The sequence below is a fragment of the Theropithecus gelada genome, chromosome 9 (assembly GCF_003255815.1).
Source record: "Theropithecus gelada isolate Dixy chromosome 9, Tgel_1.0, whole genome shotgun sequence".
Taxonomy (NCBI): domain Eukaryota; kingdom Metazoa; phylum Chordata; class Mammalia; order Primates; family Cercopithecidae; genus Theropithecus; species Theropithecus gelada.
This window is the reverse complement of record NC_037677.1, coordinates 5355805-5371333: the sequence shown is the minus strand read 5'-3', so window position 1 is coordinate 5371333 and position 15529 is coordinate 5355805. Positions and strand designations below refer to the sequence as shown.

Here is a 15529-nt window from a genome sequence, read left to right as displayed (position 1 = left end):
TCTGGGAGGGCTGCTCTCTTTCCTTCCAAGATGGTGCCTTGTTGCTGTATCCTTTGGAGGAGGTGGACACTTTGTCCTCACATGGCAGAAGAAATGAAAGGGAAAGAATCTTCTCTCTCTCTCTCCAGTCCTTTTCTAAGGGCTCTAATCCCATCCGTGAGGGCTCTGCCCTCATCACTTAATCACCTCCTAAAGGCCCCACTTCTTACTACTATCACATTGACCATTAAGTTTCAATACATAAATTTTCATGGACCCATTCAGACCATACATAGCACCTATTGAAGAACATCTTGGTTCCTTCCAAGTTTTGGCAATTATGAAAACAGCTGCTATAAATGTCTGTGTGCAGGGTTTTGTGTGGATATAAGTTTTCAACTAATTTGGGCAAATACTGAGGAGCAAGATTGCTGGATTGTAGGGTAAGAGCATGTTTAGTTTTTTAAAGAAGCTGCCAAACTGGCTTCCATTTTGCATTCCTACCAGCAGTGAATGAGCATTCCTGTTGCTCCACATCCTTGCCAGCATTTGATGTTGTCAGTGTTTTGGAACTTGACATTCTAATTGGTGTGTAGTGCTATCTCATTGTTGTTTTAATTTGCAATTCCCTAATGACATATCATGTAGAACATCTTTTCATTTGCCTATTTGCCATCCGTATTTCTTCTTCTTCTTCTTTCTTTCTTTTTTTTTTTTTTTTTTGTTTTGAGACAGTTTCACTTTGTCACCCAGGCAAAGTGCAATAGTGCAGTAGTGCAAGAGTGCAGTAGTGCAATCTCAGCTCACTGCAACCTCCACCTCCTGGGCTGGAGCAATTCTTGTGCCTCAGCCTTCCAAGTAGCTGGGATTAGAGGCCTGTGCCACCACACCTGGCTAATTTTTGTATTTTTAGTAAGGACGGGGTTTCACCATGTTGGCCAGGCTGGTTTCAAACTCCTGGCCTCAAGTGATCCACTGCCTTGGCCTCCTAAAGTATTGGGATTACAGGCGTGAGCCACTGTGCCAAGCCTGTATATCTTCTTTAGTGAGATGTCTGTTCAGGTCTTTTGTTCATTTTTTAATTAGGTCATTTTCTTATTGTTGAGTTTTAAGAGTTCTTTGTATATTGTGGATAACAGCCCTTTGTCAGGCTGTCTTTTGCAAATATTTTCTCATAATTCGTGGCTTGTGTTCTCATTCTATTGAGGTAACTTCTTTTTTATACTTTCCTGATTTTCCTAATTTTCCATGATAAAAATGTGTAACTTTTAGCATCAGAAAAAATATTTTGAAAGCTCTAATATTTTACTAAATTGATATTTTATCATCATCTAATTTTTGCTTTAGAAAGATCATTTGGCTGCTATATGGAGGATGGATTAAAGAATGGTGAGAGTTTGGGGACCAGTTAAAGGCTGTCGCTATTCTTCAGGCAGAGCTTTCTGCAGCTAATACTGTTTGGAACAATGAAGGCGGTGGGAAGTGGTAGTATTCAGATGCATCACAGAGGTGACACAGCCTATTGATGGAGTGGTCAGGAAGCATGAGTAAAGTCGTGGAATCAAGAGTGGGTGGAGAGTGGCACCGTTTACTAAGATGTGGAAGACCAGGGGTGGAGAGGATTCAGGATGGAAAAGCTAGAGTCCTCTCAGGTCCTGTTAAGCATGAAGCACATTAGACTTGCAAGACGACGTGTCAAGTGGGATCTGGGTAGCAAGTCAGGAGCTCAGAGGAGCGGTCAGAACCGGGGAGATGTAAATTTGGAAGTTGTCAGGTGTTGGTAGTGTTAAAGCCATGGGATGGATCAAACTCCCCAGTAGATAAAGCAAGATGTCTGGGAACTGAGCCATGGCTTTCCAACATTTAGAGGTCTGGAAGAGCAGAGGTCCAAAGGGAGAAGAGGCGAGGGCGGTAGGAGATGAGAGTGTGCTGGCGCCCAAGAGTGGAGGAGAAGGTGTTCTAGGTGCTGCCGAGGTTGCATCTGATGACTTATCCTTGGTAATAAATTACCCCTGGCAATTCATCAAGCTGCAGTCTGCTGAAAATGGGAGCTGGGGTTGGGGGTGACTTAGAGGAAGGTGGGGGTGCGGGTGGCCTAGAGGATGCTGGGGAGTCAGCGTGCAAAGGCAGCAGGGTCATCTGGGCAGGAGTGCAGTCATGTGAGCTGATGATGGAGGGGGAAGGGGGTGCAGGTTTAGGAGGCCGACCCTGGATAGCGGTACTTGGGGGAGAATCGGGGGTGGGGAGCATGCATGCTGAAGAGCTGATTTGCCCTGGGAGGGGGTCACTGAGCCAAGCATTTAGAGCATGGCCTGGGAGTTTGGGGTAGGGTAGAGTGGGGCAGGGGGGACACATCTCAGGCTGGAGGGAGGGCAGGTTGGACGGGAGCGGAAAAGCCAGTGCCTGGTGGCACAAGGTGGAAGAGGGAAGGAAGAACAAATACAGGGGCACTCAGATACATTTAATCTCAGCTTTGCCACAAGCCAGCTGCCTGATCTTGAGCAATTCACTTGATGTCTGTAGATTTCAGGTTCCTCAGCTGGCAAAGGGGATCAGACTAAGTGATCCATGTGGGTTTCCAGGTCTAACTTGATAGATCTGTCCCTGCTTGTCCTGCCCAGTGAAAGAGGAAAACAAAAGCCCATCCACCAGCAGCAGCTGTTGAGGAATCTGGATTCTATGGGAGATTATCAGATTTCTCTGAATCTAGCTAATTTTGCCTTACTTTCTGGTCTACTTAACAGCAAACATTTCCAGGTATTGCAACGCTATCTCCTTTCTTAGAAGACAGTAATGCAGCTAGCGCACTGACCCTTGGTGAAATTCTCAGGGCCGGGCTGGGTGGATTGCTTCCTTGGGGGACTGAGGAGCTTCCTCGGTGTCTTCTCATTGCCTCAGCTCACACGGAGTGTGGCAGCCACATTTGTGTGGCAGAGAAAAAGGAGTTGGCAAAGGAAACAAATCATGGTAGAGAGAGATACAGGGCGAAGGAGAGGAGAGGGAGGAAGGGGGCTGTATTAATTAAGCCAGAATCCAGATTAGCCTAATACAACTGCCAAGTTGTAATGGAGAGGGCAGCAAGTGTGAAATTCAGGCAGAAGGTCTGAGTTTCTGTGAGATGGTAGATAGCAAATGCAGTATTTTGAAAAGCAAAGGCTGAGGGTTTTGCGGGGAGGCTGAGGAACTGGAAGCATTTTAGATACCTGGAATTCCACAAGTTCTTTCTTTCCTTTTCATTTTTTAAAGTGGTGGTTTCTCGGTGTGTTGCCCAGGCTTTGTGTAGTGCTATTCACAGGCAGGGTCATGGCTCCAACTCCGGGGCTCAAGCGATCCTCCCACCTCAGTCTTCTGAGTAGCTGGGGCTACAGGTGTGTGCCACCACACTGTTTTTACTTCCGTTTTTTTAGTAAAGAATTTCCAATATACACACAAATGTGTGTAAAGAGTATAATGAATTCTGTGTGTGTCTGATCCAGCTTCAGTGATTCCCAACTTACGGCCAATCTTGTTTCATTTCTGTCCCAACCATTCTCCTCCTTTGTAATTTCAAAGAAAATCCCAATTGTCATTCAATTTTACCCGTAAACATTTCAGTAAATGCCTCTATGACTCTAATCACGGTGCCATTGTTAAACACAAAAATCTAACAGTAACTACTTGACTTTAAACATACACTCAGTGCTGGATATTTTCTTATTTAAAAAGTTTGATTTAGCTCTAAATAAGGGCCATGCATTGCAATGGTCTCTTAGAGAGATGGAGAGGAATCTATGACTTTTTTTCCAGTTTCTATTTCGTTGAAGAAATTCTGCTTGTTTTAGTTTCCTGGAGATCAGATTCAGGTGTGACCTTGGCAGGACTTAGCTGAGATGCAGGTCCCTTGGGAGGTAGTGGTCTGTGTGTTCTGTGCCCTTAGTGATGACCCTTCAATGCGTCAGGGTTATGAGATGGTGATACTCTGCCATTCCTTCGTTTATTAGCTGGGATATTGCTATGCAGAGGATCTCCCCTATGTTAGCTATTTGGTTGCTTGCTCTGAGGGATAACGCATAGATGAAACGGTAGGATAAATGCCTGATTTTCCTTTATTAACCAGTTTTCAAAGCCCTACATTGGTTCCCTGAGATACTCCAAAGGAAATCAAAATTTTTATTTTGTAAAGAAACATTATGTAGCTATGGGCTTAAATGTGTCTGATGTTTCAATCCATGGTAGTCATTATCCTAATGAGCTCTAATTGTCTCAAGCACTTTTAAATTAACGCCCCACTTGTCATGAGACACCTGTGCATCTCCGTGCAGGACGGTGTCATTCCAGGCTTCGGAAAGGCACCTGGTTTCACTCAGGTCTGCATTCATCCGTCTCACGAGCAGCCCAACTTCTAAGAAAACAGGCACGTTTCTTGAGTGAACAGGTCTCAGAAGAGGGAAGTATTCTGAAGCTAAGGCTATGTGGTATCAAATTGAAACTACTTTACAAAAGCATACTTGATATTTTTATATTATCCCAAAGAAACATATTCAGCACGGCCGAACGTGTCACAAGTGTGACTTAGCAGACCAGTGAGAAATGTGAAAGATTAATGTTTTTGACTCTTTATGTAACAAATGTGATGTCAGTGCATGGAGAACCCATAGGAACAAAGTGAATCCGTGCTCCCCAGCAGGTTCCCTGGAGTCCTGGTCAGGACAGACAACAGGATCTCAACTTTGCCTCCACAGGGAGGTCTGGGGAATACCCCCGAAGCTCCGAAGTCATGTGGTAGATGTACACACATTTTCCTGGGGAGAGGGTCCAGAGCTTTTATTAGAATCTCAAATACACATGCTCTAAGTGTAAGTACAAGTGGACTCGAGTAACCGTCCATCTGGGAGAAGTTTTCAGTCTTGCTGTTGGTCCTGGGGTTTGCCAAGTGCAGAAAAAATGAAAACTTCTCTGGGTCTAGGGAGATTTATTTTTGAGGACGTTCCTCCCACCCAAGTTAGACTGCATGGACAAAGGGGTATTACTCTTTCATCAGTGTTGTCTCATGCCAATTTAAAAAAGCCCATTTGGGCCAGGCACCATAACTCACGCCTGTAATCCCAGCACTTTGGGAGGCCAAGGTGGGCTTATCACCTAAGGTCAGGAGTTCAAGACCAGACTGGTCAACATGGTGAAACCCTGTCTCTATTGAAAATACAAAATTAGCCAGGTGTGGTGGCACGCACCAGTAATTTCAGCTACTTGGGAGGCTGAGGCAGGAGCATCACTTGAACCCAGGAGGTGGGGCTGCAGTGAGCTGAGTGTGCGCCATTGCACTCCAGCTTGGGAAACAAGAGCAAAACTCTGTCTCCAAAAAAAAAAAAAAAAATTAAATTAAAGTCCGTTTGAAGGCTGAGACATCATCTACTTTGAACCCCCACGACTCCTAAGTGTATACTTCTACTTCTTAGCCAGTTTCAGCTCTAGGGATAGGCAGGAATTTAAAGTGGGGAGTATGATGAAGACAAACTGTAACATTGCCACTTTAGGTCTTTCTGCCTCCGTCATCAACATTTACAGATGGGGGCCTTAACTAGGCATTTTCTGATGCTTGTACAATTAATTACTAGCATTATAGCCATATATATTTGAAACAAGTATCGTGCTGTCTGCATACTGAGAGAAGCATTAAATACAAAGTAGACCCAGCTACCACAAGTCGCTGAACACATCTGATGGGTCAGTGGTGTCCTGACAGATCCCAGGGTGATTTACCTGTGATCCACGGACGGCTAACAAGATGACCCGTTTCCCTTACCACTGTGCGTGCACACATCCTGAGGAGGACCATGAAGTTTAAGAAGATTTGCAGGGCAGAGGCTATTCTTTGCTGAAAATATATAAGCACACCCACTGGAGAAAGGTAAAAAGGCAGGGAAATTAGACTCTCTTCAGCTCTGACTCGGAACAGGTTAAGGCAAAAACTAGGAATATGGTGGCTGTATGTTGACTATCTATCAGTTACCCAAAGCGGGCTGGCTAGATGAGTGAATACTCAGTGCTGATACGAGGAATTCACAGCACCGGAATTGCTAGGAGGGATGCTTGCACACAGCCAGTCAGCCCTCTACCCGACGCCCCACAATCTGGACTCAGTAACATGGTGTGTCTGGGGCTGCAGGGGGGATGTTAGGGGTGAGGCCCAGTTACTTTTTTTTTTTCTTTAAGCACCTCTGGGGATTGTGACGCCCGAAGAGGTTTGAGAACTAATGGGCTAAATCACTGACTGCTCTCAAACACAGGCGCTATTTCTGAAGAATATTCATTTAAATATATTGACTTAGATACTGGATCTTATTTTGACCCTTGAGGGAACCAAAGGAAGATACAGTTTTAAATAAAACATCATTCCATTAACAACAATTGAACTACTACTTGCTTCTTAAATGCCAGGAGCTGATCAAGGTTAACTCTGGAGTAACTATTCTACACAACACCTCTAGAAATGATTAGAAATCTTGCTTTCTGGTGTTGCAGATCACAATCATTGGTGTAATAAACACTTTTAATGTGAATTTCCAAAGACAAGAACCTGAGGTACTTAAATTAAAATCTGAAATTAATCAGGATGCTTTGCCACTACCCTTACTATCCTATCCAGAAAGTAACAGGTGTTCAGTTATCTTCAATACAATTGCTGTGTCTGATTACACCATGTTCTTAAAAGATTTCCTAACACAAGACTTACCTACCCTTCACTGATTCATCAATGAATTTCAAAGGTTTAACTACAATTTCTACTAACTTTTGTGAGGCTTACCATTACCTCCTTTGCCACACCAGCATATTTTGCCAAATGCCCCCAATATAGCCACCAGGCAAGAAACCTTCAGGGTGATTATGTGTGTGCTTTTTTTTTTTTAATAGTATCATTCATTTGTACAGAGAAATCATTTGGATGGATCTATTTACAGTCTTTTCTGATTATCATTTCCACTGGCCAAATATATTTCACAGAATAGTCAACACTGACTTGAATTGATCACCATTATAATCGGGTTTTTACTCCTCCTCCCCCCTTTCAAAGATGATATCCCATTTTAACAGAAACATTTTGTAATAAAAGATTCACCAGTCTTTTTCCATCTTATGAATAAATCCACCAAAATTTATCTAATATGGTCAAATTTTTAACACATTTCACTGTTTCTTTTCAAACTCATTATTTGCAGGTATTGCAAACCAAGGCAAATAAGTCCACGTCCCCTCGAGCCTTCTACAACTTACTACACGCCCTCAAGTTGAGCTTCTCCTATCTCCTTTCACACTTGTGAAACGTCTGGCACAACCAGACATTTTACCTGAAGACAAAACTACTCTCTTTTTCTCTCTTTTTCTTTTAGCTCACTACCAATCACCTTCCCTCTTGCTTTTCAGACAACACTAAAACTTTCAACAAAATCTTTGAAGTGGTTTTCTTTCAGTAGTCTAGAATACATCAAGTCATTTTATGGATCTTTACCCTGAAATGCTACACTTTAAAAATGGCAATTTTCTTAATTGGCTCAAACACAGTATGGCTTGGTTTCACTTGGTAAAGTTAATGTGATTAAAAAAATATATACATATACACACACACACATACACACACATTTTTAATCAGGAAGAAAAATACTTTAGAGACATGCCAATTTGAAAAGGCATCAAAGTAAAAAAATAAAAGCATATGCTAAAAACTACTTTACAATTAAAAAAAATTAAATAATCGGCAGGTTAAATGAATGTAAAATGAGGAATGTACAGTGAAAAACAAACTAATATAAAGCATTCCAGTTGATAAAATTAAAAACCTCCTCAGGCTTATGGTTTGTTTTCCAAGGAAATTATGTTTCAATGTAAAGTTTGAAATACTCCAGACATACATTCCACGTAGGTTTTGGGTGCCAATGTTAAAATTTCAAATTTTGCATGCAAGGCTTATCAAAGAAACACTGGCAGATTTCCAGTATTTGCAAAATTCTAAGTTGGTGAATATTGTAAATATTACAATTGGTATCAGAAAGCCATGATGAATCCAGAATTAAGAGAAAACCCATTTCATAAATATTTTGTTTGATTAAAAATACCAGGCTTACATGTTCTAAATAATTCAAGAAAATATCTTTTTTTTTAAAAAAGGCAATTTAACAGTAATCTGTATATCTTTAGCTGCCATTAAAAAAAGAAAAAGGAACAACCAAAAACAATGAAAATGTTACAACTGGTATAAGGTAATCCTATAATGCTCCCCTTACAAGAAAACAAAACTGTACACATTTATAAACAAACAGTCTCTCCACCAGTTAACACACAGAGCCTTCTCTACACCAAAGTCTCTTTCCGTTTGCCACCAGACCGGGCTTTGTCCCTCGCTCTTCGGATGCCGGGCTGTGTCTGGTGTGTCTTTAAGCTCTTGCTGTCCTCTGCCATCTCCATGCCAGAGCCACACTTGTAAGTGTTTTCGTCAACTTCTACCTGAGTAACACTGGAGACTGCAGATGCCCTCCTCTGGGCTGGGAGCTTCCTCGCAGAGGGGTGGTTCCCCTCACACTCTTCGTGCAGCTCTGGCAGGCCCTGCAGCTCAGGCGGGCTGCCTGCCGACCGGAAGGGGGCAATGGCCGCCCGAATACAGTTGAACCACTGCTGCTTGTGGAATACGTCATTGGCTTGCAGAGTGTGAGACTGGCCTGGAGATGGGTCGTGGAAGCGAATTCTAAAGATATTTTTAGCTGGAAAAAAAAAAAAAAAAAGAAATCAGGCTAAAAAAAGGTTTATTCCAGACAAAGTGGTCATACAATCTTAACATGACTGTCAATTTATGGCAATTTATTTATGTCAATGTGAATACTTAAGCCTATGCATTATTTCTTAGATACACCTGTAAGTGTTTGAGCTGGGAAGGCCTGGACAACTCAATGGGTGTGACAAGTATAGGACAATGGAGCCATTTCATCTCTAGAATTCTTAAAGGCAAAAACTAAATTCACTTCAGTTCTGAGCTTCTATTTCTTTACATTATTTTAAGGCCTGCATTTTACCTTTCTCTGAGTTGCTGAAAGCCCCTCGAAAAGAGCCTCCCATTCTCACATCTCCATCCTGCAGGTCTTCTAGGACCAGCTCCTGGACTGGGATTGGTTGCCGGTAAACCTGGTAAGAGTGCCGTTCGTTCCGTGTGACGGGCCGAGTCAGAACCAAGATGTCTTGAAACAGGAAAATGTAAAGTTTCTGGAGAAATGGGAAACAAACTCTTTCTAAATATGAAACTTGTGTTTTTAAGTGACTGAAATATATTGCTAAAATAACTTGATATTATTAATTTCATCAGATTTATTTTTTGAAGATCTCTCTTACTCAGTGACAAATCTAGTAATCATAAAGATGGTGATTTCAAGGCTATGCATGTTCTATTTGGAAAGTTTTTCCAATCTCAGAATAAAAAAAACATTTCTTACTGGTATGTAATATCAGATTAAGCAGCAGCTAAGTGAATGCTCTGCATCACAAAGACCTACTAGTAGTAGCATTGACTTGAAACACTAGTGTTGTATACCACAGTTTTCTAACACAAAGTAGGGATTACAAATGCAAGCTGGTAAAATATTAATGGTTCTATTTTGTCCCACACAAATTTGTAACTATAAATTTTTCCCTCATGAGGGAAAAATCAGAGATGTCAGATTTCAAATTTTTTAAACAAAACTCCAACTTACAAATTGGGTTTTTGAAAATGCATGATGAAACAAAAATACCATTCCATGACTGTACTTAGTTCTAGCAGGTACTTTTATAATTAGCATTTTAAAAATAAATTTGCATTCATTCAATCTGCTTCAGAAATTTGTTATGTAATGCTAAAAACCACTTCCATAAGCATAAGATAAACTCTTAAAAGTTTTTTGAAGGATTTTTTTTATTAAACATTTTGGAACTAATATCGTATTTAGAAAGAAACCCCTGGCCAAACAAGTTGATTTATGCTTCAAAACTAAAGAATAAAGTATTACTGATTCTCCACTGAGACATTTAAGACATCTTATTTATTCTGTAGTCAAAGAAACCAAATGTTGGCTTTATCAAGCTGGTAATATAAAATTAAAATCGGCAACCTTCTTTTACCATGTCGTGACTTTACCCTTACCAGCTTGCTTCATAATGAACGTGTGAAAGTTAAAGGGGTGGAGGGAAGGCCGCTCTGCCGCGGTGGTGAAGTCACCTACATGTCCACTCTTGCTCCGCAGCTCCCCGTGGCACAGCAGCACTTTGCTCGCTTCGATTCTGGGGTCCCTCTGCTTTTCATCCAGGTACTCCAGCTTGTCAATGTAATATTGGCACTCGGATTCACCTTTCTTCAAGTTGATATCAGAGAGGACTCCCTGTATTATCGATATCTGAAAATGATAAATAAAATTGACAGAGCAGCTTCAGTTTATTAACTCATCCTGCTTCCTGCAGGGCAAAAATGTCATATGGAATGGAAGAACTTTAAAGCTTGAAGGGACTCCAGAAATCAGTTAATTCTGTCAGTCTGTTCATTTTATAGATCAAGAAACAGTCCTAGCCAAATTGAGTGATTTGTTCAAAGGTGAAAAGGTGAGATCAGATGAGAATCCTGTCCCTTAAGATATAAAATGTGCGAAGTCCAGCACTCACATCTCCTTATTGCTTAGTGCACAGTGTACTAATGCACTGGGTACTTAAAACCACAAAACAATTCACTGTGCTGATGTGAAGCAGCATCTTCAGAAGATAACGTTCTACAGCAGCCTAGTGTATAAACTTAAAAAGCAAAACAGTCACTTAAGGGACTACTTACAGCATCCTCCAGAAGCTGAACATCAGGGTGCTCTTTTGGAGTGTGTTTAAGAATTTCTTTCAACAGTAACGGGTATTTGACTAGGCGACTTCGAGGGATATCTAAGAAACTCCAAAGATCTAGTTTTCGACTGAAGGGAGACTCAAGACATCGCTGGAGGAAGTCTTGGACTCTTGGATCCTGTTTCTTTTGATCAAGAAGAGCTTTGGCTGCCAGCTGGTTACTACAGTAGCCTCTGTAGGCATTCAAGCGCGGCAACTGAAGAGTAACAAAAGAAAAGGTATGATGTGTTCCTGTTACAACTGAGCGCATTAACAAGCCTGCAAACATGAAACACAAAATGTACAGCTATTCTTGAGAGTTTTAACAAGCTGTGGACATTTTCTGGCAGATAATAATGGAAGTTGAATACTATTTTAGCAATCATCAAAATGCTCTTCAAATTTTTGTAATTTGGCTAAATCCAAGTGAAGACTCATGACTTCTACTCCCCTCCAACCTCAGACGCCGGCAGTCTGTGCTCTCAGGACACTTGAGTGTCCTCCATTTGCCACCAGCCCTGAGACTGTTTATGTGCTTGGCTATCCCTTCACTAGGCTATAAAGGCAGAGACTGCCTTTCATCATTGACTCCCAGCGACTCCTCCTCGAACAGTGCCCAGCATCTGGCACGCACTGAAACATACATGAAAGAATGCAACGGATAATCACACATAATGTGGCAAATTCTATCCAAGCAGGAACATATTTGCAACACAAATCAACCTATAGCATTAATGAAGTTTTTTGTTGTTTTTTTTTTTTTAGACAGACTGTAATTTCTTATGTCACTGTAAACTTGTTTAGTTTTAATGCCTTATGTGTTTGTAGAACAGAGTTATGGGATCAAATCAATCTCATATTTATCAGAAACTGCAACATGGCACATCTGTAAGAAACTGTATCTGGGGTCAATAACTCACTACATACCCAGTTCACGAGAATGTGACCAATCTGCTCCACTGTTCCATCGGGCTTGGTTGCTTCTCCTATTCTTGTCAACAAATCTGAAGTGATAAAAAAGCATAAACACCATTAACAGGTTTATTTAAAAAATACGTCAGCATTACATTAGAAGTTTAGACCGAAAATTACGTGCGTTATTGCTCTTTAGATTTAATGACAATTAAGTTGCACATCTAACCTTCGTGCAGAGGTATGTAAGAGTCCAGATCACCAAATATATGCGTGAGTTCCTCTTCTGACATGATGGACAACTTTAACATGGGGTCATGATAGGCCTGTCAGAGGGGAGAAATGTGTCACAGAGAGATCATGTGAGGAAAACATGAGGGATCTATACTTGGAAACAAAGAGACTTAATTATATAAAAGCTAGCGTGGATTCTGTTTGCTACACATAAAACAAATTAGTATGTATTAATCCCCAAATAAACTCTCTTACTAATACTTGTATTTGAGGCTATGTCTAGACCCCATCTAAAAAAATGTATTCACCGTAGATATTTTCTGTTTTTCTACTTCTAAAGGTTAAGAAAACTATCCTTTAGATTTTGTGAAATTTAATTTTTAAAAACTAGGGCATCTGATAAAAAGTTATTTACTGACCTTTCTTGCAAGTTTGAGATCCTCAATTAAATCCTGTTCACCTCGGGACATTTCATATATTGCCTAAAAACATCCAGCAAACATCAGAGGTCATTCCTTCGAGAAAGGAAAATTATATACAACTGATAATCACATTATTTGATGTTTTGAACGGCACTTAAAAACCAAACTCAGTCTGAAAATTGTAATTCAGAATGGAATCTCAAATAAAAGGTTGCCATATGTTTGGTAATTTTACCCTATTAGAGTTGTTTAATTTGACCATCATCCATCATTAGGTTTTGTTCACCATGTATTAGGAATTGTTGCTCAAACACAAAAATCCAAGTTAATTTTGCCATCGGTATCAATTTGCTGTTCTTTTGGGAAAACACGTATTTAAAAAACAGGTCTTCTTAAAGTGCAGGCCAATAAATACAGTCTTGGTGCTGAGTGCCAGCATACCTCCTGCCGTTTGATTTCTCTGGCGGTGAGAGACTCCTTCATGGTGATGTCTAGCATCTCTGACCACAGTGCACTGCTCCTTCTCTTGGCGGGGGTTGGGACTGTTGACCTGCTAGAAAACTTCTGGGCAGAGGCTGGGGATCTGTGGTCACCACGAAGGGTAAATGACTTAAAAAAGAAAAGGTGAACAAAAGAGAAAATAAGATTAGGAAGAACAGAATTATTCCCATTTTCTTTTTTTTTAAAGTGAAGAAAGACAAAGTTCTGAGAATTTCTCAATGCAGAAAACAGTAATTTATTCAAGTTTCCACCTACCAATCTTAAATATTTATCAGCTAAAATTACGTTTTTGGGAATAAAAACTAGCCAAGACTATGCATTGATATAAGATGCAAATTAATATAATGAGGTTACACATTGTTCTGCAACAATATTCCTTAGTAGTATATTCCAAAAAGAAAACTTTGTTTAAGTATAATAATGCAAACCTGTTTGTACAGCTCAAGGAAAACTACAAATTCCAGGCTTCTATAAAGTCCCCTGACTACATGACTCTTCCTTCTCTCTTTTTACCTGTATTGTTTGACCGAAACGTCTGACAGCTCCATTTCTTACAGGAGAGATTAAACTTGCCAGGGAGGTGACACGAGCCAGAGGTCGAACTCTTTTATTGCTTGGCTCCTATAAAAACAAACCAGATGACACTAAATGTATGTTTAGGGGCAATGATTTCATACAAACTTGGACAAAGTAAAGCCCTCTCACAAAACAATTTTTATACATTCTAAAATACAGAAACATGAAAATAAGAGTTGTTCTTCATTGTCAAAACAATAAGAACGCTATTGAGTAGCAGTAACTTTTCAAAAAATAATAAGTGCATAAGAAAGGCCAAATATTTCCATTAGGGGAAAAATTAAAATTCAAACAAGGAAATTACATCCTAAAATCCAATAGAACTTTTTAGTTTAATGTGGAGAATAACTTTTTTTTTTTAAAAAAAGTCTTATTGTTATGAAAATTTTCGAACATACATGAAAGTGGAGAATGGCATAATGGATCCCATGTGTCTATCAAGCGCCCTCCACAGTGTCTGGTATAACAATTTGTTTCATTTCTGTCCCTACTTAAATATTTTAAAGCAAATCTCAGACATTATACCATTTCATTCTTAACCACTTCCGTTAGAAAATATGACCTTTCAATAAACATGTCTGACACTGGAATGGGCTGAAAAATAGTGAAGCCAAGGCAGGGAGGAGTTAAAAGAGCACCCAGGCTCTGAAATCTGACTGGGCACAAATCCCGGCTCTACCACTTGCTAGGGCATACTCGGCATCAGTTTTCTCATCTGTAAAATGGGGCTAATACCAGCACTTCTCTTATGAAGTTGTTGTGAAGATTAAATGAATAATACGGCTTGAAACAGTGCGGCACATATTAAGTTTGAGCCATTACTAACATATTTTAGGAATATTTCCATTTACTACATAAACACTGAGATTCGTAAATAATTAGATCCACTTACTACATAAACACTGGGATTCATAAATAATTAGATCCTCTCTCAGTAATTTATTAACTTAAAGGAAAGGTATACACAAATTGAGAAGAAATAGTTATGATTCTACATGTTATTGCTTTTAAATAATAATATAGCAAACACATCACTTATTCAAAGATTTTGAAACTTAATAAAAATTGCATTATTCTGATTTTATCGCTAGAAAAATGGAGGCATACCAGTAGGTAACTCACACGGTTACTGAAATGAAGAATGCCAGATCATAAAACTAGCAGGTCTATTCTTTATAATGTCTATGGAGCACAACTATTTGTATTTTGTGCCTCTGACAATTGTGGCATACTTGACAAAATAATTTTGATGAGAATCCAGGAGGACATATAATTTAAAATTATATTAAAATTATCACTGAAAAATAAGACATCATTTAAAAATAACAGAAGAAGCAACTTTTTCTAAAAATTCTTTGACATGACTAAAGTAATATAAAAAGGAAGGGGTATAGAAAATGAGTAAAAATAATGCCTTTAAACAACTGAAGACTATATTGACCATTTTTGGTTTGGGTAAAAAAAAATTTTTTTTTAATTAATAATTTAAGAATAAACTGACAGGAAAAGTTAACATTATTTGGGAAGAAATGTAAAAAATTTGAATATCCAAAGAAAGAATTAGACTCATTAAAGCTCCTAAATGTATCAGAAAGGAATGTGAACTATCAAGGAAACTTGGTAATCAAAGAGAATTTAGAAATTTGAAGGCTTTAAGAGGCAGAGTTGTAGATCAACCCCTCATACCAAATAATCAACTCCAAAGTAAAACTTTGAATATAAATGAACTGCAAAAGAAACCTTCGCGATATGTAATAAGATGGCACACGCCGTGCTTCTGAGGACATGTGTGGATGCCTCCCCCACATACATCTGTGCTGACTGACTGACACACGCGTGTGCAGGGGCCAGCACAGGCATTCCTTTCCATTTAGTAAAGACAGCACAAAGAGTCTCCTGTTGGACTGAAGATAGAATTACCTCAGAGTCAGAAATGCCGACATTTCACTGGAACAAAGCAGTTGTCAGAAAGTTCTGTTCTGCTTTTTGGGAACAGAGGTTAACTCTTCTTCCTTGTTTCATGCATAACATATTTGACTTCCCAGAAA

General features: G+C 39.7%; 1 protein-coding gene across 2 annotated transcripts in view; it reads right to left on the bottom strand.

Annotated features, from left to right (window-relative positions):
- Nucleotides 1-6841: 6841 nt before the first annotated feature.
- The window catches only part of NET1 (neuroepithelial cell transforming 1), a 46185-nt gene continuing 37497 nt past the window's right edge, over nucleotides 6842-15529 (bottom strand). For both annotated transcript variants that reach the window (XM_025395775.1, XM_025395776.1), the window contains 9 exons: nucleotides 13419-13526; nucleotides 12846-13013; nucleotides 12402-12464; nucleotides 11978-12074; nucleotides 11764-11840; nucleotides 10796-11053; nucleotides 10200-10370; nucleotides 9021-9207; nucleotides 6842-8711 (listed from right to left, as the gene is read on the bottom strand). In XM_025395775.1, coding sequence (XP_025251560.1) covers nucleotides 8305-8711; nucleotides 9021-9207; nucleotides 10200-10370; nucleotides 10796-11053; nucleotides 11764-11840; nucleotides 11978-12074; nucleotides 12402-12464; nucleotides 12846-13013; nucleotides 13419-13526 — 1536 coding nt within the window. In that variant the 3' untranslated portion in view covers nucleotides 6842-8304. The remainder of the gene's footprint in view (nucleotides 8712-9020; nucleotides 9208-10199; nucleotides 10371-10795; nucleotides 11054-11763; nucleotides 11841-11977; nucleotides 12075-12401; nucleotides 12465-12845; nucleotides 13014-13418; nucleotides 13527-15529) is intronic.